Raw genomic sequence first — 23,562 nt, 5'->3', positions numbered from 1 at the left:
CGGCCGGGCCGCGGCAACCTGACCTGGACAAGCAGCGCGCCCGGGGGCCCAGGCGGGGGGCGGGAGGAAGCGCGGGGCAGCGCCGGCCGCCCGGGCCCAGGAGAAGCGGAGCAGAGGAGCGGGGACACGGGCGGGGCCGCCGCAGCTCCGGATGGGACCAGCGCCCTGGGCCCGTTAGTCCAAGCAGGAGCTTCGGGAGAAGCCTTCACAGGGAGATTTACCCCTGCCTTTCCTTCTCCTCCGGCCCAGGCCTCGCTTCGCTGCCCGCCTGCCCATGGTCCCAGTCCTTCCGCCGCGCCGGCCCCCTCCCACCTTATCCCCTTGGTCCTTCTTTTCGCAGCTCTCTGCCCTCCTAGCCCTTTCAGCGGTGAGGTTCCCCCAGGCCTTCTCTTTGTACCAGCCTCCCCCCCAACCTCCACCCCATACCAGTCTCGGATCCCCTTTTCCTTCTCAGCTTTAGATTCATCAGACGACTTCACCTCTCACTCTCCCCATCCCAGTCACAGGCCCCCTTGGTCCCTCCCTCCTCCTGCCACCCTACTCTTAGCCCTCCTCCGTCCCTGCCCTAGGCTGGTGGACCCACTCCTTGCCCACTCCCCGGGGCTTCCTCCCACCTCCTCCTCCCCGATTCCTGCCACTTTCTGTATCCCAGCCTACCTAGCTTATCCTCACTTCTCTCCCTGGCTGCCTTCCCCAGGTTCCAGGCTGGGCGGTGCTTGTGGCTCCCCTGTAGGCCAGAGTGGCCCCAGGTTCTGGGGGGGGTGGGGCCGCTGCTTTCTCCCCATGGCACTGCCATCACTCCTGCTGGTGGTGGCGGCCCTGGCAGGTGGGGTGCGTCCTCCAGGGGCGCGGAACCTGACGCTGGCGGTGGTGCTGCCAGAACACAACCTGAGCTATGCCTGGGCCTGGCCACGGGTGGGTCCCGCTGTGGCACTCGCTGTGGAGGCGCTGGGCCGGGCGCTGCCCGTGGACCTACGGTTCGTCAGCTCTGAACTAGATGGCGCCTGCTCTGAGTACCTGGCCCCGCTGCGCGCTGTGGACCTCAAGCTGTACCACGATCCCGACCTTCTGTTGGGCCCCGGTTGCGTGTACCCCGCTGCCTCTGTGGCCCGCTTTGCCTCACATTGGCGCCTTCCCCTGCTGACTGCGGGTGCTGTGGCCTCTGGTTTTGCGGCTAAGAATGAGCATTATCGTACCCTGGTGCGCACTGGTCCCTCCGCTCCCAAGCTGGGTGAGTTTGTAGTGACGCTACATGGGCACTTCAATTGGACTGCCCGTGCTGCCTTGCTGTATCTGGATGCTCGCACAGATGACCGGCCTCACTACTTCACCATCGAGGGCGTCTTTGAGGCCCTGCAGGGCAGCAACCTCAGTGTGCAGCACCAGGTGTATGCCCGTGAGCCGGGGGGCCCTGAGCAGGCCACCCACTTCATCCGGGCCAACGGGCGCAGTGAGTGTGGCCCGGGCTACTTAGGGTCAGGGGAGGAGGGTCGCTGTGTCCCTGGAGCTGAGCGCTGGGGAGCTGTAGATGGAGGTAGCCGTGGAGGAGCCGAATGTGGTGGTTGGGATCAAGAAACACGTGTGGATGGAGCCCCTGGGAGGGGCTAAGGCGTTCTGTTTTGGGACTTGTGGATGTCACAGACAGATGTGAAGAAGGAGTGAGATGGCCTGAGGGGAGAAGCTTGTGTCGGGGAGAGTGTGGGATTGGGGGAAGTTGAATTTGGGGAGCAGTGAGAGTTCCCTGGAGTAGTGAATGTGGTTGATGGTCACTCCAAAATATGTGCCTGTCTGTGAGCAGAGACTTCTCAGACTGGGCCGCCAGTACCCCTTGGTGGCATAAAAAGCGTGAAGACTCCATAAATGGGCTTTGCGGTGCAGCTCATTAGGTTGGGAAAGACAGGTAAAGCTCACACGGAGAGAAATTCTGAGCAGTCAGTGCCTTTGAGCCTAGGGAAAGACAGGGCAGAGTGGGGGAGTGAGGAGGGCTCGCGGGGAGCAGCAGGCAGGGCTCTGGGAAGAGGAGGGTCTTGAAGGATAGCTCCCTTTCTCTGGGGTCTGGAGTCAGGCTCTGACCTCTGCCAGATGGTCCATACGGTCCCAGGGTACTTATGACATAGACTCCAAGGGGGGAGGGATGGGGAACATCTGCTGGGTGGTTGATAGATTAGGGCCTCTCTTCCTCGCTAAAGATGGAAATGCAGATGGTCAGAGAGGGGGCTGTTTAGGGTCCTGGATGCTTTCTCAGAGTGCCCCTCTGTCATGTACCTGCTCCCAGTTGTGTATATCTGTGGCCCTCTGGAGATGCTGCATGAGATCCTGCTTCAGGCCCAGAGGGAGAACCTGACCAACGGAGATTATGTCTTCTTTTACCTGGATGTCTTTGGGGAGAGTCTGCGTGCGGGCCCCACGCGCTCCACAGGCCGGCCCTGGCAGGACAATCGCACCTGGGAACAGGCTGAGGCCCTCAGAGAAGCTTTTCAGGTATCATTTGAGCCAAACTTGAAGGGAGGGGGGAGAGGAGCTTTTTGGGGGATTCTCTGTCTCTCACAAGACCCCACAGAAACCCCAGCAAGAGGGCAAGAATTCTGAACCACAGGGGTGAAATGGACGGAGGCTTTCCTAGTCTAGTCTCACCTTTGTGGCTCTTTCTCAGTGTGTCTTCCAAGGCTACCTCCCAAGATCCTGGAACACTGACTTTCCTAAGTACCAATGGTAGATATACCGTGGGGTGGGGGGGAAGTTCAGGAAAAGGTCTAGACCCCGCCCCTGGGAGGGCTTCCACCCTTTTTGGAGAGGCAAGGCATGATTGTGGTGCAGTTAGATACAAGTACAAGAAAGGATGTGATGATGTGTCCTGGAACAGACACTAAGAACTTGAGTGGTTCAGAGGAGAGAGTCACTGTGGGCTGGGTTTAGGGAAAGCTTTTATAAAGGAAGCAAGACTCTATGGTGACTTTAAAGATAGATGTCAGATTCCTCATCAGAGTGGCAGAGAGGATGCAGGCAGCTGGAGCAAAGAAAAAAAGATGGGGATGGACATGTTTGGGGATCCAAGAAGATACTGACCTGACAAGAAAGAATGGTTCACTTGGAGCAGATTATAGGAAATAATGCTGCAGAGGTAGATTCAGATTAAGGAGAGCTCTGAACCTAAGACTGAGGTGCTTGGACTTGAATGGTGGAGTGTTTGAGGGTTTTTTGTGACGAGAAATATACTGACAGAACTCAGGTTGGATTAGAAGAGGAGGAGACAGTGAGGCCACCTGCAATAGGTTAGAATGCGGTATGGAGGTATGGGCTTGAACTATGGTGATGATAGCAGGAATGAAAAGAGATGGATATGAGAAACAGTTTGTAGGGAAAATTGACATGACTGTCTTCACTTCTCTGCTCAAAACTTTCAATGACTTATTTCCTACAGAATAAAGTCCTGACTCCTTATCATGACATTTAAGATTTTATACAGTCCTCAACCCACTTTTAAAATCTTACCTCCCAGTACTGCTGAGTACTCCAACCGGCTAGACCTCGCTCAGACCTGCTACCTCGGGCCTCCCTGCCCCGCTGCCTTTGGGCTCTTTGCTGCTTTTGTCCACAGTGGTCTTCCTCCCCTTACCCCAAATCTCTCCCTCTCAAAATCATAGCCATGAATTGCTCCCCGATTCTCCCACCAACTTTTCACTTACTTATGTACATAAGTACTTTTTTTAAATTTATTTATGCATACCCCCTTCTTATCCCAAAAAGGATTTGAGGTGGCGTATAGGATAACCTTAAGGTCTTTTCAACCCTGAGATTCTTTGACTCTAAGTAGATGCGTATAAGGGCTGGACTTGGGTGGCCACCTTCTCCAATGAGTAAGGTTTTATGTGGCTGTGATTATATATTTGGTAGTGTCTGACTGTGAATGACATATCTGTTTGCATGCCTGAGTATGAGTCTGTGACCGTCACGCTTGAACACGGGCAGTGGCAGGACAGGTTTTGTTACTGCTGAACTTTGGCCTAAAATGACCTTCTCACCTTTGTGTGTCTGGATAATGCTTGTGTATTCTATAATACTCAGATCAGTTATTTTCCCTTCTAGGAAACAATCCCTGAATCCTCAGGTTGGACTGACTTTCCCACTCTTATGCCTATCTCTATCTCCTCTAGAACTTACAACATTATTCAGTCAATGTTTGATTCATCTGAAGACTGACTCATTCTGTTAGTGTTTACTGAGCACCTGTTATGTCCTAGTCACTGTGCGAGGTGCTAGTATACAGCAGAGAACATAACAGATGTCCCTGCCTTTTGGAGCCTACATTCAGTAGAACAGACAGACATAAACAAGCAATAGATACAACATAGAACAAACTGTGATGTGTTACTTAAAAAAAAAAAAAAAAGCATAGCGTGGTATGAGAGGAGAGTATCAGGGGGATTGTGCTTTAGCTAGTGTGGTCACGGAAGGTCTCTCTAACCCTCCCAGATGGGAAGACTCCACAGCCTTCTGGGCCATACTCTCTTTGTGGAGGGAACACCTCTCTTCTTGTGGGAGAATTCCTACCAGCCAAGGGGCCCCAGCACTTAGGGTAGGAGGAGGAGGGATCTAGTCTGCTAACAGTTAGTTTACATACAGTTGACTCTTGAACACTGTGGGGGTTAGGGGCACCCACCCTCCGTGCAATTGAAAATCTGAGTATAACTTTACAGTCAGGCTTCCCTCTTGGAGGTTCCATCCACATCTTTGGATTCAACCAACCGTAGATCATGTGGTACCATGGTCTGTGCTTATTGAAAAAAATCTGCATATCAGTGGACCCGTGCAGTTCAAACCCAAGTTTTTCAAGGGCAAACTGTAAATTAATTCTCAGCTCTCCCACTCACTGTAGGCATTATTCAGACAGAAAAACAAAGAGAGAGATTTTGTTACAATATAAGAGAAGGGGCAGTCAAGAATATGCTGAGGGGAAAATCAAAGTGGTGGGGTGGGGTGAGGGGGTGATGAGGTATCCTCTGACAAAGCTACTCTTATCCTTTTCCAATCCGGGAAGGACAAGAGTAGCTTATCCTTACCCTGGGCAGGGGGTTAGGGAAGTTGTGTGGTCAGCTCCAGACAAGGACGAAAGAGCAGAGAGCCCACACCCCAGAGATACCTGGCCCACTGGGGTCCCAGACCAGGCCAGCCTGGAAAAGGTGGCAACAGAGGTGAGGAGTCCCTGATATAGATGCCCACAGCCTTTCCAGGAGGGTGTCATGCCCAAGGAAGGGGTCCCAGCTCATGCTGGATACTAGCTATTGGGGGAGAGGACTCTGAAATTAAGTATGTTGCTATGATTTTTCTCCCTTATTGAACCATAGCTGCTTGAGAGCAGGGATCATGCTTGTCTTTGTATTCTGTGTGCCTAGCACGTTTGCTGAATTGAATCAAGGTGTGTGTTGGGAAGAGGGGGGATGGGGTTAGGAATTCATTTAGACAGGAGTAGAGCTGGCAGGTACTGTAAACCAAGATGATCAACCAGGAAAGGGAAGAATAAGTAGATATGGTGGAACTAACCAAATGACTACGCTCTAAGGATCCAGAGGCTCTGTCTGGACATTTGAGGACATTCTACAGGGTCAGAAACCCAGGCAGAAGCCACAACCTAGGTGACCAGCATGAGACTGGGTTACAGATGGGGCACACCAGTGGCTAGAATGGAAGTAAGCAGTAAACCAAGGGCCGTGTAAGGCAGCATCTCTTATGGAGACCATTCTGTTAATTTAGGCCACTGTTGACAGCGCCTCCTGCGGCAGCCAGAGTGGGTCTGGGTGTGGGTGGGCCCACAGGCGGAGCCAGGCATCCGCTGCCCTTGCACATTTCCCAGGTGCCCTCCTGGCTTCCACCCACCGCTGTACCCATTTTGGCAGCCTTTGCTTTTTTTTTTTTTTTTTTCCCTGCCTGGGGTCCCCTGTGGAATGGGACACGGTTACCTACCTTTACCTTCTCTCTAGCCCCTGAGCAAGAACAGAAATTCTTTGGAAGTTCTTTTGCTTCTCTCTCTCTTTTTTTAGTAGCTAGTAACCACAGCAAAACAGAGTCGAGCATAGCAGTTCTCAAAGTGTGGTCTTGGGATCCTGGGGGCCCCTGGAATCCTTTTAGGGGGACCACGAGGGCAAAACTATTTAAAAAATAATACTAAGGTGTTATTTGCCTCCGTGACTCTCATTCTTCCATGATTGTACAGTGGAGTTTTCCAGAGGTTATGTGACGTGATGATGTCATCATTCTGGCAGCTATAGGAGGTGTGCTTGTATATTCTTGTGTTTTAAAACTTTGTCAGTTTTAATTTCTAATACAGTAAATATTGATAGATATAATCCAAACAAATAAAAGCTCCTTGGGGTCCTCAGTAATTTCTAGTAGCGTAAAGGGTCATGAGACCAAAAAGATGGAGAACTGCTAGTCTAGGAAAGAAACAAACCTAGGCAATTACTTTTTAAAAAGCATGGAAAACTTATTATCAACCTTTATAATGAAATAGAAATTGTGTGAAGCCTGATCTTTTCAAGTTTTTTAACTAACTTTGTACATTTTTTGTCAACCATATCCTACCCTCCTATTTTTCTTTTATTCTTTGAGTAGGTGTTACTGAACGAACCTTTCCAGCCCCACCCTCAGTCTCCCTCTCCTTTTTAATTCTGCCTGACAGTGGGAGAGTATTAGCAGTGTGTGATCAAGCATCCAAACGCTCCAGTAAGAATAATTACATCATGAAGTAGACTCCAGTCTAATATAATCAATGTGTATTAGAAACTGACTTCATTATTTCCTACCTGGAATGAATTGATCTATAATAGATCGTAAGTGATATATCTAGTATCACTATGGTACTTTCTATGACAGGAATTAACACAACTGGTAGAAACAACTAGTTTTATTTTTTTTTAATTTTTTATTTTTTTAAAGAATCAATTTTATTTATTACATTTATTTTTTGGTTGCGTTGGGCCTTCGTTGCTGCACATGGGCTTTCTGTAGTTGTGGTGAGGGGGGGTTCTCCTCGTTGCGGTGCACGGGTTTCTCACTGTGGTGGCTTCTCTTGTTGCGGAGCATGGGCTCTAGGCACGTGGGCTTCAGTAGTTGTGGCACGCGGGCTCAGTAGTTGTGGCTCGCGGGATCTAGAACACAAGCTCAGTAGTTGTGGCGCACGGGCTTAGTTGCTCCGCGGCATGTGGGATCTTCCCCGACCAGGGATCGAACCTGTGTCCCCTGCCTTGGCAGGTGGATTCCTAACCACTGCGCCACGAGGGAAGTCCCAAAATGACTAGTTTTAATCTCTCATTTCACCATGTCACGTTTCACAAAATATATTGATCTGAAGTCTTTCCCCAAAGTTGCAGTGCCAGTTTCCTGATGAAGGCAGAGGCTGGTCTCAGTGACTGTGGAGGCCTGAGGTGGAGGCAGAGGCCAAGAAGCGGGAAGTGTGTGAGGCCAGTGGGAGCCAGGCAGGCATCCCAGTGAAAGACAGAGACATGCTGACTGTGGCCAGTGAGAAGTGTGCGTGACTGAGAGCATGTGTGCCACCGGCTTATCTATGAGATGTGTGTGGGCATGTGACTGTGTGTTTTCCTTGTGACTCATGATGTGTGGGACTATGCCAGTATGCAAGACAGTGCTGCATATGGTGGGTGTTCCACGCACATTAAAGGAGCCGGCTCATGGCTTTTTACAGATGGAATCACTCTCTCAAAGTATTTCCCCCAGTTGTCATAGGACCTGAAATCTCTCATTCACTGGGTGGAGGCACTGTGCTCAGTGGCCCAAATGAAAATGTAAACATTTTACTGATAACATTAGCAGTAATTAACACCAGGGAGAGGAGCTGTTGCTCAGTGTTGTCCTTGCCAGTAAACAGGTACCCAGAAAGGATGGGACAGAGGAGTTGTGAGTGTTATGGCAGCCCTGCTGGGAGGCCTGGGTGGTAGTAGGGGCTTCAGGACGATGAGGAGCCCAGTTTGGGGGATGGAGTTGACTTCATCTATTTCCCAGTCTCCACCTTCCCAGAACCATCCTATCTATCTATCTTGCATGGAGGAGTGCCACCTGCTCTCCCCAGAGTATTAAACATACACACACACACACACACACTCACACACACACACACACACACACACACACACACACACACAGTTTAGTATCCTCTCGGCCTTCAAAATCACCCATGTACATTTTATATCATGTATATTTCAGCAAGTTTCCCTGTCCTGCTTCCTCTCTTCCCCTAATACCCATCTTGAATCATTTCCACTCTCCCATGTGCTGTTGGTACAGATGGTATTGGTCATCACATATCGAGAACCCCCAAATCCTGAGTATCAGGAATTCCAGAATCGTCTTCTGATAAGAGCTCGGGAAGATTTTGGTGTGGAGCTGGCCCCTTCCCTCGTAAGTAGATCTCTCTTTCCCCGAGAATCAGGCCAAGCTTTGAGGAAAGCCTCTTCTCCCTAACTCAGAATCAAGCCTTGGCCATGGAGCCAGCCCTACTTTGGGGGCTGTCCACTTCCATTCAGGATTTTCTCTCCTGCCTTAGTGTTCAGTGAGGTAGGGATGGCACCTTAGGAATGAGAGGAGGGAAGAAAGCAAACCAGAAAGAGGACAGGTAGAAGGAGACCCCAGAGATGGAAAAGGGGGCTGGGGAAGGGGCCTGGCAGGACCTTTGGAGAGCACTGCTGAAGTTACCACCCCCAGATGAACCTCATTGCTGGCTGCTTCTACGATGGGATCCTGCTATATGCTGAAGTTCTGAATGAGACAATACAGGAAGGAGGCACCCGGGAAGATGGACTTCGAATTGTCGAGAAGATGCAAGGAAGAAGATACCATGGTAATGGAGAGGGTCAGTTGGAGGCCAGAGTGCTGCTGTCACGCTCAGGAGTGGAGTGGGCAGAAGAAAACACAGACACCAGGGGCAGGTGGGAGAGTTAGTAGGGGTCGGAGAACATGGCAGAGGTTGGACATATATTAAGAATGGGGGCAGGGATAGACTGTGAGGTGATTGGAGGGATTGGGAGGATAGGAGAGGGGCCTAGGGTAGCTCTCAAAGTAAGGGGTACTCTTTTCTGTCTTAGGTGTAACTGGACTGGTTGTTATGGACAAGAACAATGACCGGGAGACTGATTTTGTCCTGTGGGCCATGGGAGACCTGGATTCTGGGGACTTTCAGGTGATGGGGGACGAGGCAGGGAGGAGAGTGGGGGGCCTGCAAACCCAGCTTTCAGGGGGTCAACGGGGGCAGAATCACAGGTTCTAGAGGCAGGGACTTATTTCCTCTGCTGGAGCCGCATGGTGGGTGGACGGTAGGATGGGGAGAAAAGCACCCAAATAGCTGGGTTTCGGGGGAGGAGGCTGGTGGGAGCAGGCCTGTGGGCCCTGTTTTCTCCTTCCTCACAGCCTGCAGCCCACTACTCGGGAGCCGAAAAGCAGATTTGGTGGACAGGACGGCCCATCCCCTGGGTGAAGGGGGCCCCCCCCTTGGACAATCCCCCCTGTGCCTTTGACTTGGACGACCCATCCTGTGATAAAAGTGGGTGTGTGCAGGGACTGGGAGCAATCCTTCCTCCCTTGGCTTTCCATTCTTTTACCTCCTCACGGGCTCCCCCACCCTTAGCTCTATATCACCTCTTCTCCTATGCCCCCTGCCTACTTCTTTACCTCTAGAGATCTGTCTGCTCCCTGCACCTAAGAGCATGCCCCCTCCCCGTTCACAGCACCACACACAGTCTTTCTCAGGGCCCCCTCTCCCTTCAGCCCCACTTTCCACCCTGGCAATTGTGGCGCTGGGCACAGGAATCACCTTCATCATGTTTGGCGTTTCCAGCTTCCTCATTTTCCGGTGAGTTCTGGGCTTTCCGCTGACCTACTCCCTCCCTCCCATTTCCACACAGCCTTCTGGCTGAGGCCAGGAGGTCCCTAGGACACGGGGGAGGGAATGCATCCCTCTCTCTCAGTCCTGTGTCTGGGGTGTGACAACTGCAGCTTCAGGAGCTGCCGAGAAGTCTCTGCAACCCCGCTGTTGGCTTCGGGGGTGGTAGGATTGGGCTTGCCAGTCAACTGAGGTGTGCAGTCCTTACAGAAAACTGATGCTGGAGAAAGAGCTGGCTAGCATGTTGTGGCGCATTCGCTGGGAGGAGCTGCAATTTGGCAATTCAGAGCGATACCATAAAGGTGCAGGCAGTCGCCTCACACTGTCGCTGGTGAGCCCTCGTCTCAGCTGTCCCTCTGCTTCCCTCTGAGTGCCTGTCCTTTCGTACCCTGGACCTTTCCCAGCACATCAGCCTGTAATGATAGCACCTGCACTACCACCACCATCTAATGTGCCTTTCATCCTTCCGCCTCCATGTTGCCCTTGGCCCCAGCGGGGATCCAGTTACGGCTCGCTCATGACAGCCCATGGGAAATACCAGATCTTTGCCAACACCGGTCACTTCAAGGTGAACAGTCGTCCACTTGTTCTGGTCCCCACCATTTCATCCTGTCTCATCCACATCTGTCACCTCTTCCCGTGACCCTCTGCTCCTCATAACCCTCCTCTCTCTGTCCAGCTGAGCTCCTGGATGCTCCCACAGTTCTCCATCCTTTCCCAGCACCCAGAGACCCTTTCTGATATTAACGTCCCTTTTCCCCTTTCACTCCCACCATCAGGGAAATGTTGTTGCCATCAAACATGTGAATAAGAAGCGCATTGAGCTGACCCGGCAGGTTCTGTTTGAACTCAAACATGTAAGTCATGGTGTATGGGTTGAGGGCCAGGGGTAAATAAGAATGGGGGAGGGGAAGGGGAGGACTAGGGAATAGTAAAATTGGCTAGGAGGGCAATGGGTTTATTTATAAATGATTTCAAGTTGTAAAGACAATTAAGAGAAAGGTCCTCTCATGTAGTGGTAGATTTCCATATCTAATTTTTAGCTCTTTCAATTCTCTTTTTCTTCCTTTTTTTTTTTTTCCTAGATGAGAGATGTTCAGTTCAACCATCTCACTCGCTTCATTGGCGCCTGCATAGACCCTCCCAACATTTGCATCGTCACCGAGTATTGTCCTCGTGGGAGTTTACAGGTGAGGGATATAGGTGGGGATTATAGGGGCAGGGGAGATAGGCCCAGAGTTACACTGACTGTGCAGGTAATAGTGGGGCTAGGAAAGTCACATAATCTATTCCATGTCACTTACCAGGATATTCTGGAAAATGATAGCATCAACTTGGATTGGATGTTTCGTTATTCACTCATTAATGACCTTGTCAAGGTGAGTTTTCCCCCACTCCTCCTTGAGTTCATCTACTTTAAAATGCCTCTCTCTTTCTATCTTTGCTTATGATTTCTCTTCCTAGTCTAAAAATTCCATCTCTCCATTTCCCCTTATTCTTAAGGTTGGGTAACAATGGGTAAACAATGGATTTGGGGCTTTTAATTGGGGGGAATGAGTTTTATCTGCCACAGAGAGTCCTGTACTTGTAGAGAACTTTTGTCTTCCTGCCCTATCTCAAATCTCAGATCTCAAATATCTAAAATCTCTCTCCATCATCTTTTCTTTTTCCTCCAAGAATTTATATTAAAGTCTCTTAGCAGGGAAAAATTAATGGGGTCTCCAAACATATTTATTTTCTGTTTTTTTTCTCATCATTTACTCTCTAACCAATATTTGGCGTATCTGCTCTTTTGTTCAGAAAAACTGAAATTCGAAATGAACATTTATTAGTAAAACTAAGAGAAGCCAAGGAAAATTATACTAAATGTTTGGTATCTTCTAATATACTAGGTTTCAGCTATTTTCAAGTGACCCGGAGGTCCGTGGATTTGTGGAGGCATAAATTTGAATCTTGCACAGGTGGGACAGGTGTTTAGAAGCAAGTCCCCTAGCCAGTGAGCTAGCCTAGCGGATCACCTGTACCACACCTGGAGCTGGCTTTGGTTTTTCTGCATAGTTTTCAAGAGGTTATTTAAAAAATTGTGTGTATGTGTGTTAAAGTTTGCCATCAAATGAGAGATAAAATATTAGGTAAAGTTGATGTGGTGCTCAGCCAGAGGTGTGATGATAAATATAAGAAAAACATGACTCTTGAGAGAAGAGTGATTTGATGGAAAGGTGATTTAGAACAAAGCCAGAAGGCTAATATCTGTATTCACGAGTTTGGAGATTCCCAAAGGTTTGTTGATATCAAGATGAAACGAATAAAAAGGAAGAGTTCACAGAGACTAGAGTTTTGAGTTGTTTAAGCCCAGAGCTAAACATTTAAAGGAGGTTAGCATACAGGACACTGTATCCTTTTTCTGTTCCACCGGAACTGACTTCCCAGGGGAAGCACCACTCTGCCTTCTTAGGACCTGCCTTAGAGTCCCTCACAGGCAAACTTTCTCTCCTCTCTGGCCCCACGGGGGCCAGAAGTTTCAGGCTTCTGCATTGGCTCGGTAGCTACCTCCTACCTTTGTCCATTTCCCAGGTTTTTCTAATTTACTATTTTCTCCACTTTTTCTCTCTGGCCCGACATCCCCTGTAGTAGATCGCTTTCCTCCTCCATCTCGACTTGCCTGCCTATACATGGTTATATGTTAAAGTTTACAACTGGCTAGTCTTCCTTGGTGCATCCAGGTACTCTTGATACCTGGATCTCAAGCCACGTCTTCCTGAGTAGTGGCCAAGTGTTTGAGGCCACCATGGGTGTTGTATTCTTGGAGTTCACCCTCAGAGTTCTGATCTCTTCATTACTCAGAAGACAGACCGCCCTTTCCAGGGTAATAACTGATAGCTCCCCTTGTCCTTCCTCTTAAGCATGTCTCCTATCCCTGGTGCCTGGGTGCCGATATACTGCTTAAGGTACCAGGAAGAGACGACTCTCCTATTTTGCCTGCTTCCTGGGGTGGAAACTGTACAAAGGATGCATTCCAAAATTAGCTTATTGTTTTTATGGTCCCAAGATCTTTAGACAGCTAGCTAATGCCCATCTCACGGAGAGGGGGTATCCCAAGCCAGATATGATCCAATCCCATGACTTGATCTGTATCCTGCAGGGCATGGCCTTTCTCCATAACAGCATTATTGCATCCCATGGGAGTCTCAAGTCCTCCAACTGCGTGGTGGATAGTCGTTTTGTGCTCAAAATCACAGACTATGGCCTGGCCAGCTTCCGATCAACTGCTGAACCTGATGACAACCACGCCCTCTATGCCAGTGAGGCCTTCCCCCACAACCTGCTTTTACATTGCCCCCCCCGGCCCTGATCATTTCCACCTAGAGAGGGTGGGAGAGGGAGACGGAGTGACAGTAATACGGCGAGCATTATGGGAATGAGGCCAGGTGGGCTTGGGGATTCCCTTTTTGAGGATCTGGCCAGCCTGTTCCCTCTTTTCAGAGAAGCTGTGGACTGCCCCAGAACTGCTCAGTGGGAACCCCTTGCCAACCACAGGCATGCAGAAGGCCGATGTCTATAGCTTTGGGATCATCTTACAGGAGATAGCACTTCGCAGTGGTCCTTTCTACTTGGAGGGCCTGGACCTCAGCCCCAAAGGTGAGAGTCAGTCTACTACCCAGAGCCTCCTCTACCTGGGGGACCTGTTCTTCATCCAAACCCTTTATCACCCTCAGAGATTGTCCAGAAGGTCCGAAATGGTCAGCGGCCTTATTTCCGGCCGAGCATTGACCGGACCCAACTGAACGAAGAGCTGGTTTTGCTGATGGAGCGGTGTTGGGCCCAGGACGCAGCTGAGCGACCAGACTTTGGACAGATTAAGGGCTTCATTCGCCGCTTTAACAAGTGAGAGGGCACGATGGTGCAGGAGCTCCCCAGGGCTAGAAGCCTCATCAGTCTTAGTGGATGAGGTGGGGTTGGTGGGGCCGAGAGGGTGGGTTGGGTAGAAAGCCCTGGGAGTCTTGCGCATCTTGGAGCAGGTACCCTATCCTGGCCTCCTTCCAGGGAGGGTGGCACCAGCATACTGGACAACCTCCTATTGCGCATGGAGCAGTATGCCAACAACCTGGAGAAGCTGGTGGAGGAACGCACACAGGCCTACCTGGAGGAGAAACGCAAGGCTGAGGCTCTGCTCTACCAAATTCTACCCCAGTGAGACTTCTGTCCCCCTTCCTGAATTTTCCTTTGGTATTCTTCTGTTGGTTTCTGCCTAATCAAGCTCCTGAGAACTCACTTCCCAACCCTTAGAATGCTGCTTTGTTACATCTTGCTACCATGAGCCCATTCTGGCTCTAGACCGTGTGTTTTCATTCTGTCTCCAAGTGAGTTGTGCTGCCTTCTTCCTGGCTTCCCATCCCTTCTTCTTAGGACACTGCTCTACCAGACCTTTGCTCCAGCAAGTGTATTTAGAACAATCCCAACTTGAGACGTTCAGCCCGCATCCCCAGGGATCCCCTTCCAACCCCACACCACTTGTACACCTTACCTTGCCCTGGACTCTAACGTCTTCGCAGCCACCTTCCTTCTCCTCCACCAGGCTCAGCTTTCATGTTAGAACTCATCTCTGCTCCAGCCATACACTCCTTTCCTCTCTCTCACCCTCCCACCCTCTTTCTCTGAGTTTGGCTCAAACTGTACCTTTGCTTCCTAGTTCAGTGGCAGAGCAGTTAAAACGGGGAGAGACCGTACAGGCCGAGGCCTTTGACAGCGTTACCATCTACTTCAGTGACATCGTTGGCTTCACAGCTTTGTCAGCAGAGAGCACCCCCATGCAGGTGAGAGCCAGGTGAGGGGCAGAGGGTGGGGTAGAGACCTGCGGGAGCTTCACTGGGGCACAGAGATCCTGGATAATAGGGAAGATTAGCTTGGTCTGTAGTTTCCATATCTTGTTATGGCTTGTGTGTTAAGAATGCTTAGAAGGTTGGACACAAGTCTTAAGGCCTCTACTTTCCCATCCCTGTTAGGTGGTGACACTTCTTAATGATCTGTATACCTGCTTTGATGCCATAATTGACAACTTTGACGTCTACAAGGTGAGAGCTGGGGCTGCCCTTACACTGACACTCTTTTTTTTTTTTTTTTTTGTGGGACGGGGGCCTCTCACTGTCGTGGCCTCTCCCATTGCGGAGCACAGGCTCCAGACGCGCAGGCCCAGCGGCCATGGCTCACAGGCCCAGCCGCTCCGCGGCACGTGGGATCTTCCCGGACCAGGGCACAAACCCGCATCCCCTGCATCAGCAGGTGGACTCTCAACCACTGTGCCACCAGGGAAGCCCTAGACTGACACTCTTTTAAAACCTGGTCTCCCCGAATCCCACATGCCTTACCTGCTCCAGGGTCAGTTTTCCTGCCTGGTCTCCAGCATCCTAGTGCTAGAGTACCCTTTGTAGACAAATGAGGCTCTGGCATTGTAATTGTACATTCCCGTCTAATCTCTTGTGAATCCTTAAGGCTTCCCTAATCAGAACCATCACAAGATCTAGCCCCCGTCTGCGACTTTTTGCCTGAGGGTATAGGCATAGCCTAGTCATCTTTTCTCTTCTCTTCATCCCCTCCAGACATGGAGGAATCATACAGGATTTGGGTATAGAATGATTTACTGGGGTGAGGGACAAGCTATGTAGTGAATGCTTTTTGTTGAAGTCATTGAGTTGGCACAGGATAGGCTTTATTGTGCTTGGGAGTAAAAATGATCGGGCTTTGTGACCAACCGTGTGGCCTTGGGCAAGTAACAGAAGCTCCCTGAGCCTCAGATGTTTTATCTGTATGATGGGAATAATAAATTTATTGTGGAAAATGCCTAATATTGTGCAGAGAATATTTATTACCCACTCCTGTCCCTTCCCTTTGGACTTACTCTGCCATCTCTGTTATTACTGTAACAAAGAACTCCCGTAAACCCTTCACTTGCATTCACCAATTGTTTATATTTTCCCCCATTTGCTTTATTAAAAAAAATCTATCCATATATTATTTTCTGAACCTTTTGCAAGTAAGTTTCAGACACAGTGTCCCCTTTTTAAAAAAAAATAAATGTATTTATTTTATTTTTAGCTGCGTTGGGTCTTTCTTTGTTGCACGCGGGCTTTCTCTAGTTGTGGTGAGCGGGGGCTGCTCTTTGTTGTGGTGCACGTTGCAGTGGCTTCTCTTGTTGCAGAGCAGGGGCTCTAGGCGCGCGGGCTTCAGTAGTTGTGGCGCACGGGCTTAGTTGCTTCCCGGCATGTGGGATCTTCCTGGATCAGGGCTCGAACCCATGTGCCCTGCATTGGCAGGCGGATTCTTAACCACTAGGCCACCAGGGAAGCCCCACAGTGCCTCTTTATCCCTAAACAGGTCAGTGTGTAGTTCCTAAAAACAAGGACCTTCTCTTACACAGCTTCAGTACAATTAACGAAGCCAAGTGCCTGCTTTCTCACCTTTGACGCTTTAGGCTGTCTGAGGCTCATTTCATTGGGCCTCGTTGACCTCCCCGCCAGCTTCTGTGCTCTTCAGGGCAGCCCTGTTGTCTTGCTTCCCATTTCCTGACAGCAGAGCCTATCTGACCATGTCCTGTTGCAGACAGGGTGTCCATTCAGCAGACATTTGTAGAGTATTCGCCAGGTGCTGGGGTGGGCAGGAGTATTTACAGACTCCCTTGACTTCCCCGTCTCCCAGATTCTCAGGACCATGGCACTTCTTTTCTAGTCAATGTTGTGGCCTCCAGGCTGTCAGGATGAGTCATAGTGGCACCCAGCTTGTCTCCTTCTGCTCTTCCCCATCCCCACTGATACAGATAGAGGTGACCTTGTCATCCCCCTCTCAATCAGGTAGAGACGATTGGAGATGCCTACATGGTGGTATCTGGTCTCCCAGGCAGAAATGGTCAGCGCCATGCCCCGGAAATTGCTCGTATGGCCCTGGCATTACTGGATGCAGTTTCTTCCTTCCGCATCCGCCACCGACCCCATGACCAGCTGAGGCTACGCATAGGGGTCCACACGGGTAAGGCTGACTCTCACTACTGTCCTCATATCGACTTTTCCCAGGCTCTCCCAACCTATTTCTTCTCATAGGGCCCGTCTGTGCTGGGGTCGTTGGCCTGAAGATGCCCCGCTACTGTCTTTTTGGAGACACAGTGAACACTGCTTCCCGAATGGAGTCTAATGGTCAAGGTGAAACATTAGCCCTCAACCCCAGCTTCAGCCTCAACCTGTGCTGGCCTTTTCTTCTTTTCAGAGTTCCTCCAAATCTCATTCTGAGAGACCACAGTTCCTGAATGCCCCATCCTTGGACATATTTTGGTTCTAGTGCATGTGCCCTGGGAAGACTGAGACCCTCCTGAGGGATGGTGGCTGGGTAAAGCTCTCTCCGATACTGCCAGTTCTTTGGTTGCCTTTTCTTTGATTCTTCTTTCCATCATTTCCCCTATCCTACCCCAGCCCTTAAGATTCATGTCTCCTCTACCACCAAGGATGCCCTGGATGAGCTAGGATGCTTCCAGCTAGAGCTTCGAGGGGATGTGGAGATGAAGGTGATGGCAGGCCATGGGGAGGGAGTCATGGAAAGGGAGGATGAACACAATTACGGGGTTTGTGGGGGGAAGGGAGGGAGATACGAGGAATAACATAGAAGAATCTGAATTATCTCTACTTCTTCGCTTCCAGGGAAAAGGAAAGATGCGAACTTACTGGCTCCTAGGAGAGCAGAAAGGACCTGCTGGGCTCCTGTAAACCCCACTTCTTCCCAAGTCAGACAATCCCCTGCTGCTGGTACCTGGGTGGGCAGTGGCCATCATCTCTCCACATAGCAGAAGTGGACATTGTCACATGAGATGGAAACCAATATGCACAAAACCCCCACCTTATATGGAAGTTGCTGCCCTTTGCAGCCCAGCCTTGTACATATACCTGTCCCTCTCTGGCCTGGTTCCCTTCCTCCCTACCTTCTGTAAATATCTGTATCTAAACCAGAATATTTTGGCCAAATATAAAACAAACAAAAACAGTCATGGTGACATAGTCTGTGTTAGGGGCAACTCCAAGGAAAGGTTATGGGGTATGGACACGGTAACTCACAGAATCACTGAATGAGCAGTCTCAGGATGAGAGAGAACCCTTTTTATCTAAAGAGCCCCTTCACCAAGTACAGACCGAATTCACTTCCTCCCCATCTCTTCAGTACAGACAGAAGGAGATTCCATATTCCACATCTACTTCCCTCCTCGACCCTTAGACAGGAGTAGTTCTACCCCTCCCTCCACCACCCTGCCCTCCTCCCTGACGGCCAAGGGAAGATATTTTTCCCAATTGGTGGGAATAATTCTCGGGTTCATAGGGCAAGGGCTGCCCTAGAGACAAAGGCAATGGTGTTGAGAAGCTGCAGTTCTTCCGGAATGGCGTGTCCAGAGTCCTGATGTTACTGACACCCTGGAGGAGTGCCAGAATGAGGACAGAGCCCTCTCTCCACCAAGCCGGGACAGAACAGCCTCTTCCCATCCTTTTCCCCCACTCCCAACACCTGGGCACCCTCACACACCTGTAGCTGTGGCGCCCTCTGTAGCCAGAAGGTTTCAGGCTGTTCCTTACGGTAGTCGTGAGGCTGTGAGGGAGAGATACTGAATAACTCTTGGCCTGAAGCTCCCTCTCTCAACCTCTGGGCCTGCTGCTTTCCCACAGCCTGTCAGGGCCCAGCTGTACAAGTGGGGTGGGATGGGTTCTTACCTTTGTTGGTGCAGGAGGCCCTGATTGCACCAGCTCCTTTCCATAGTCGTGGTGTGTCACAGACTCGACCTCAGAGTCCTTCCTTGTGGGTTCCTGCTCTGCCTGCACCTCTTTACTACATTGGCCTGGGGGGCATCAAGGCCATTCTCCCCTGATTTTTGTCCTCCCCCTCCCCTTTCCCCTTCACCCAGCCTCTCACCAGATCTGGTGGTGCAAGAACATCTCCAGCATGGCTTCACGCTTCCCTGTGGGAGGTCAGGGAATGGACAGAGTGGGGGAGTCTGGTTAAGATACAGGCCCAGAAGAAAAAAATGGGGGAAAAGGAAGAAAAACTGAGCTTTGCCCTTACACTCATCAGACATTCCTCTTTTTTTCTCTGCTAGACTCACTCTGGCCCATTCTCTGTTTCATACCTCGAATTGGCTGAGAGTGGTTTCCTGGGGGCTGGTATGAGTCTTTCTGGGTGGTGTTGGAGCACATGGGTGACTGTGGCTCCAGGGTCAGCAGTCCCCGGTGTCCGTGTCGGAAAAAGAAACTCTCAGAGCCATCCTGCATGCTTGGGACTTGATCCAGGTGGTTGGTGGCTCTCTGTGGGCCCCAAGTTGAGTGACCATGATATCCTTTCTGGTACCCACCCTCATCAACTGGGGGCAGCCTTCAAGAAAAGGGAGCAGGTTAAAACCTTAATACCTCCTCCTCCCAGTTGTAGAGAAGGCACTGGCCCCGTGGCAGTGTTTCACTGAGAACCTTACTTGTCCCTTCAACCTCAGGGGGCTTCCACAGCCCTCGGGCACCAGGTTCTGAGACTTGCAAAAATTTCCAGGGTTGTTTCTGAGGCTCCCAGTGGCTGTGGTGACTCCAGGAGGCATAATTAGGGAGCAGATCTGCCCTGGGTTTTCTGAAGCCTGAAGGAGCAGAGGAGCTGAAACCAGGGCCCTGGCCAGAGCCTGGCCTATGCCTAGAATCAGCAGCAGGACCAGGACCAGTGACTCGACCAGAGCCGTCGCCAGGACCTTGACTAGAGCCACTGTCAGGACCAGAACTGGAGCCAGGACCAGGGTCAGAGCTGAAGCCAAGACCAGGGCTAGAGCTGGAGCCAGGAACAGGGCCAGAGCTGGAGCCAGGAACAGGACCACGGCTAGAACTAAGGTCATTTGCAGTATAGGGATTCCAAGCAATATGGGAAACAGAGACAGGCTCAAAGCCAAGTCCCCCGTGGCCTATCTTGTGCGTAAATCTGGGTCCAGTGTAGCGCTCCCGGAGAAGACTTTCAGAGGAGGGCTCCATGAGAAGGCTCCGTTCAGAGTAGGGCGCTGGGGTCTTTGTAGATAATGCAGCTGCTTTGGTAGTGGAGGCGGCTGCAGTGGCTGCAGCAGCTGCTGAAGCTTCTGCGGTTGCAGCTTCCAGGGCTGACCTATGACAGCCATCCCAAGAAGGAAAGGGATCCGAAATAGACCCTAGTCCTTCGGAGCTGGGCTGTACGTCTAAAGATCTGAAAAAAAGTGAAAGCGGCAAAGTTGTCAGAAGCGCAGCAAAACGAGTCTATTAACCTTCCTTGTCCCCTTAAGCCTGCAGCCAGCGCTGTGCCTCTCACCGCGACTGTGATCCCTCGGTAGACTCAGTGGTCTCCATCTTCAGACGCCAGCTACCGGGTTGCCATAGAGACGGCAAATCATTCCAGGAGACTGCGCGGAACCAGAGCTGGGCTGACGGGGAGGGTGGGGGTGGAGGCAAGGTCTCTGCGAGGCGGAAGTCTTGCACCTGGCGTAGTTTGGGAAGTCTGCCTTCCGTCCGGCCTCCCTTCCGCCTCAGCCCGGCTTTTAAGGTTCCGCTGGCCTAAGGCCTCGCCCTCCATACCTAAGCAGGACTTACTGAGGCTTTCTAAGGTGGTTCTTTGCGTTGAACAGACACAGAGCTGTTATATCAGATGAAAGCCTACTTGGTGTGTTTATGTAGGGGCAACAGTAGTTCATTCTCAAAAGTGGGGGCATCTTTTCAAAAATTTTAAGGATGAAAAGACATCAGACAACAGCTTAAAAGCAAAATGCTGAGACATGGGAATTAGTCAAAGGGTAGTGACTTTGTTGGTGTGATTACTTCTCTTTCAATAAAAGGCCTTCACATTGACAATCCTCCTTCCAGCCCCCCTTTAGAACATGGCTTGGCATCTGAATTGAGCAAGTCTTGGGATTCAGTCTCTTCCTACTCATTCAGGCTTATTCCTACTGCTACTTTTCTAGAGGCCTGACCCAGGTAGACATGAGTCCTGAGCTCACAGATATATAGGCAAATGCTCCTTTAACTACAGGATGGGCCTCCTTAGTGTCTCAGACCATAGTCAAGGGGGATCATAGTCTTGAATCAGTTTTCTTTCCTATTTGTGGTATAAATCTTTATATATTTAAGACAGGGATCCAGGATTGAGGGAGAGCAAGTTTATTAGCATTACAGGGTGCCGTTTTTCCCCACCCCCATGCAAGCATCCAAGTCTGAGGTCCTTGGTCATTTGGTAGGTTCAACCTGGAGGCCACTGGAGCTGTCGGCCCCCAAGTACGTGAATGTGCAGGTGATACACAGATTGTGCACCCAGCTTCCCATCGTTGATCACTGAAATGGAGCTTGGGTTAGGGGGTCAGGATCATGGGAAAGGTCAAAGAATGAAGATCATACTGAGGGGTAGGTATGAGAATTCATAGGTGAGGCGCTCAAGGGCCAAACGTCACTCACCAAGTCGGTATCCATCTCCCAGCCCCTCAGCCTTTGCTGTCTTCTTGGCCACAAGGAGAAGGTGTCCTAGAAGCTACAGGGAAAGGGGAAGGAGACATGTGGCTTCATTTGCAGGGAGCAAAATTTCTAGCTGAGTACAGGGCTCCCCCAGCCAAACCCTGGCCCTTTTCTTCCCACCTGCTGGTCTTCTTCTTCAGCCTGGCTAATGCGAGGAATGGGCTTCTTAGGAATGACCAGAAAGTGCACAGGAGCCTGAGGGGCCACATCACGGAATACGAGACACTGGGAGCAGTGACAGGCCAGAGGCCACCATGTTATTTCAACAGGCTGGATGGTATTTATGAAATTCCTAAGGGGATGGGACCTAAGGGCACCCCACCTGCTGGTCCTCATACAGAATGTCAGCTGGGAGGCTTCGATCCAGGATCCGGGAGAAGATGGTTGGGGCTGCCCCCCCAGGAGCTGCCTGCTGGGCCTTGGCCACTTCATTCCCATCAGTCACAGCTGAAGCTCCTCGGACCTGAAGGTGGATCAGACACACCCAAGGGAGGAAGCTGGCAATACCTGTCTCATGTACTTAGTTGGGGCTGGCAGAGGCTGGCCATTAACTTCACCCTTCTAAGAACCTATTAGTGGTTCCCACTCAAAGGGAAAGCTCCTCACTTTCAGAGCATCAGCAGCAGAGAGTAGCGCCAGATAGTGCTGGGCCTGGTTAGATAACAGGCAGATTTCACTGCAGGATTCAGCAGTGCAATTGATTCCTGCTCCTAAAGGGTTGAGCAAATCTAACACCGTTCAGGGGAAAGGATCCAGAATGAGAACCTGGAGGCTTAGGTCCAAGTTCCTATTTTACTACTGAATTACCTTAGATAAATCCGTTCTCTCAGCTTCAAATATAAAGGGGGTGGTTTGCATCATCTCTTAAGACTACTTGGAGCTCTTTCCATTTACTCTCACCTTGTTAATGTTTCTATTTACTTCCATTACTTGTTTTCTGATCTTTAAGCCGTGTTAACTATCTTATCCAGGTTTTAATACAATTGCCCTGTTTGACACAAAGGTGTCTGGGTGTCACATCTGACCTCTTACTGTGAATTTTCACTCCAGTCCCCTGAATCGGTGGAGGGAGGAGTTCAGTTGAGTACACAACCCCAGCCCTTGGGGATTGAGGGGTAGGGAAGTCCCAGTTTCCCAGGGACTGAGAGAAGGCTGAAGTCAGAGATGTCACATTGTGGGGGAAAGGGACGGGATGAATCTGAGCCCTTGAGTCGCTCTGGCAAACAGGAAGAAGAAGGGGAGTTAGTATTAGTGCTCAATAGAAAACCAGGAGTCTGACGGGGCAGAAGACTGGCTCCCAGGAGAAAAAGCTCACGTCCCGCAGGGGGCACTGAGGAGCTGCCCAGAGTAGGCGTTCGGTCGGCTGGGAGATGGCAGCAGACGCTGCACTGACCCTGTGTCGACCTCGGTGCCCGGGCCTGTGCAGGGCGTCGTTCATCGCCGGTTCGTTTCCCTCGCGGCGACGCTTTAAGAGAGGCTGCCGTGACCACCAGTCCGACCTCACCGCACAGCCCTGGAGCCTGCACCTCGAGAGGGGCAAGGTTCCCGGCCGGGCTCTCGGGCTCCGGCCCCGCGAGGCCGCAGGGCTGCGCAGGCCGAGGGGAGCCGGGGAGGAACGCGCCCCCCGGCCCTGGAGGGCGTCAGAGCCCGCGGGACCCCTTCCTCGCCCCACGGCCACCTCTCACCTGCGCCCCCCGCGGCCCCGCTACTGCCACCGCCCGGCGCGCCACGCAGAGCCCGGCGACCAGCACCGTAGCTGCTGCCATCTTCCCCTCGGCCGCGGGAACCTCCCACCCCGGCCAGCGCTCGGGCTCTGTGGCCAGCAGAGGTGGGGAGGCGGGGAGCCGGCGAGCGGCGGCCATTGGCTCCGCCCGCGGCCGGGAGCGAACCCCATCATCCCATTGGGTCACGCTCCTGGGCCCGGCACGCCACTGGCTCCGCCGCCATGGTAGAGGCGGGATCTTTTCATCCTGCGGGCTTCTTGTGCCAACTCGAGGGCGAATTTTCTACTCCTTTGGCTTCGTCCTCTAGTCAGAGTGAAAGTTTCTTTACGATTGGATCCCCTCGCTAGTTGCGCTGTGAGATAGTTTCTCACTCCATTGGAAGGACTGAGAGACCTGAAGGTGGGATTTTCCTCCAATTGGCTCACAA

The 23,562-nt window shown here is 51.2% G+C and overlaps 3 protein-coding genes across 11 annotated transcripts; 1 reads left to right on the top strand and 2 right to left on the bottom strand.

Annotated features, from left to right (window-relative positions):
• On the top strand, positions 1-17,913 carry NPR2 (natriuretic peptide receptor 2). Of its 4 annotated transcripts, XM_007108566.4 has the most exons (22): positions 1-1,450; positions 2,276-2,481; positions 8,299-8,412; positions 8,716-8,851; positions 9,096-9,190; positions 9,418-9,550; positions 9,775-9,859; positions 10,100-10,220; positions 10,383-10,457; positions 10,669-10,746; positions 10,975-11,079; positions 11,197-11,268; positions 13,032-13,191; positions 13,373-13,528; positions 13,606-13,774; positions 13,934-14,080; positions 14,580-14,703; positions 14,893-14,961; positions 16,735-16,909; positions 16,981-17,079; positions 17,347-17,438; positions 17,572-17,913. In XM_007108566.4, the coding sequence occupies exons 1-22, from the start codon at positions 784-786 to the stop codon at positions 17,635-17,637; spliced, it is 3,144 nt and encodes a 1,047-aa protein (XP_007108628.1). In that variant the 5' UTR covers positions 1-783; the 3' UTR covers positions 17,638-17,913. The 4 variants fall into 4 exon arrangements, with proteins under 4 accessions (XP_007108628.1, XP_007108629.2, XP_023982059.1 ...); XM_007108567.4 differs by lacking the exon at positions 17,572-17,913 and having other exon boundaries at positions 1-1,231; positions 17,347-17,556; XM_024126291.3 differs by lacking the exon at positions 17,572-17,913 and having other exon boundaries at positions 17,347-17,556.
• A 78-nt stretch (positions 17,914-17,991) lies between these two features.
• SPAG8 (sperm associated antigen 8) lies at positions 17,992-20,977 on the bottom strand. Of its 2 annotated transcripts, XM_028493828.2 has the most exons (7): positions 20,222-20,977; positions 19,318-20,119; positions 19,041-19,215; positions 18,827-18,872; positions 18,628-18,742; positions 18,443-18,505; positions 17,992-18,333 (listed from the first exon to the last, which is right to left on the bottom strand). In XM_028493828.2, exons 1-7 carry the CDS (start codon positions 20,257-20,259, stop codon positions 18,136-18,138), a joined length of 1,437 nt encoding a protein of 478 aa, XP_028349629.1. In that variant the 5' UTR covers positions 20,260-20,977; the 3' UTR covers positions 17,992-18,135. The 2 variants fall into 2 exon arrangements, with proteins under 2 accessions (XP_028349629.1, XP_028349628.1); XM_028493827.1 differs by lacking the exon at positions 18,628-18,742 and having other exon boundaries at positions 18,161-18,333.
• Positions 20,978-21,047: 70 nt separating this feature from the next.
• Positions 21,048-23,228, bottom strand: HINT2 (histidine triad nucleotide binding protein 2). Of its 5 annotated transcripts, none has more exons than XM_028493829.2 (7): positions 23,097-23,216; positions 22,805-22,876; positions 22,018-22,062; positions 21,734-21,874; positions 21,532-21,636; positions 21,355-21,427; positions 21,048-21,234 (listed from the first exon to the last, which is right to left on the bottom strand). In XM_028493829.2, exons 1-7 carry the CDS (start codon positions 23,175-23,177, stop codon positions 21,143-21,145), a joined length of 609 nt encoding a protein of 202 aa, XP_028349630.1. In that variant the 5' UTR covers positions 23,178-23,216; the 3' UTR covers positions 21,048-21,142. The 5 variants fall into 5 exon arrangements, with proteins under 5 accessions (XP_028349630.1, XP_028349632.1, XP_023982173.1 ...); XM_028493830.2 differs by having other exon boundaries at positions 21,156-21,245; positions 23,097-23,219; XM_028493831.2 differs by lacking the exon at positions 21,532-21,636 and having other exon boundaries at positions 23,097-23,228.
• Between the last annotated feature and the right edge of the window lie 334 nt (positions 23,229-23,562).

This window comes from Physeter macrocephalus, chromosome 9 (genome assembly GCF_002837175.3).
Source record: "Physeter macrocephalus isolate SW-GA chromosome 9, ASM283717v5, whole genome shotgun sequence".
Taxonomy (NCBI): domain Eukaryota; kingdom Metazoa; phylum Chordata; class Mammalia; order Artiodactyla; family Physeteridae; genus Physeter; species Physeter macrocephalus.
The sequence above is the reverse complement of the archived record's forward strand: the minus strand, read 5'-3'. Positions and strand labels throughout refer to the sequence as shown.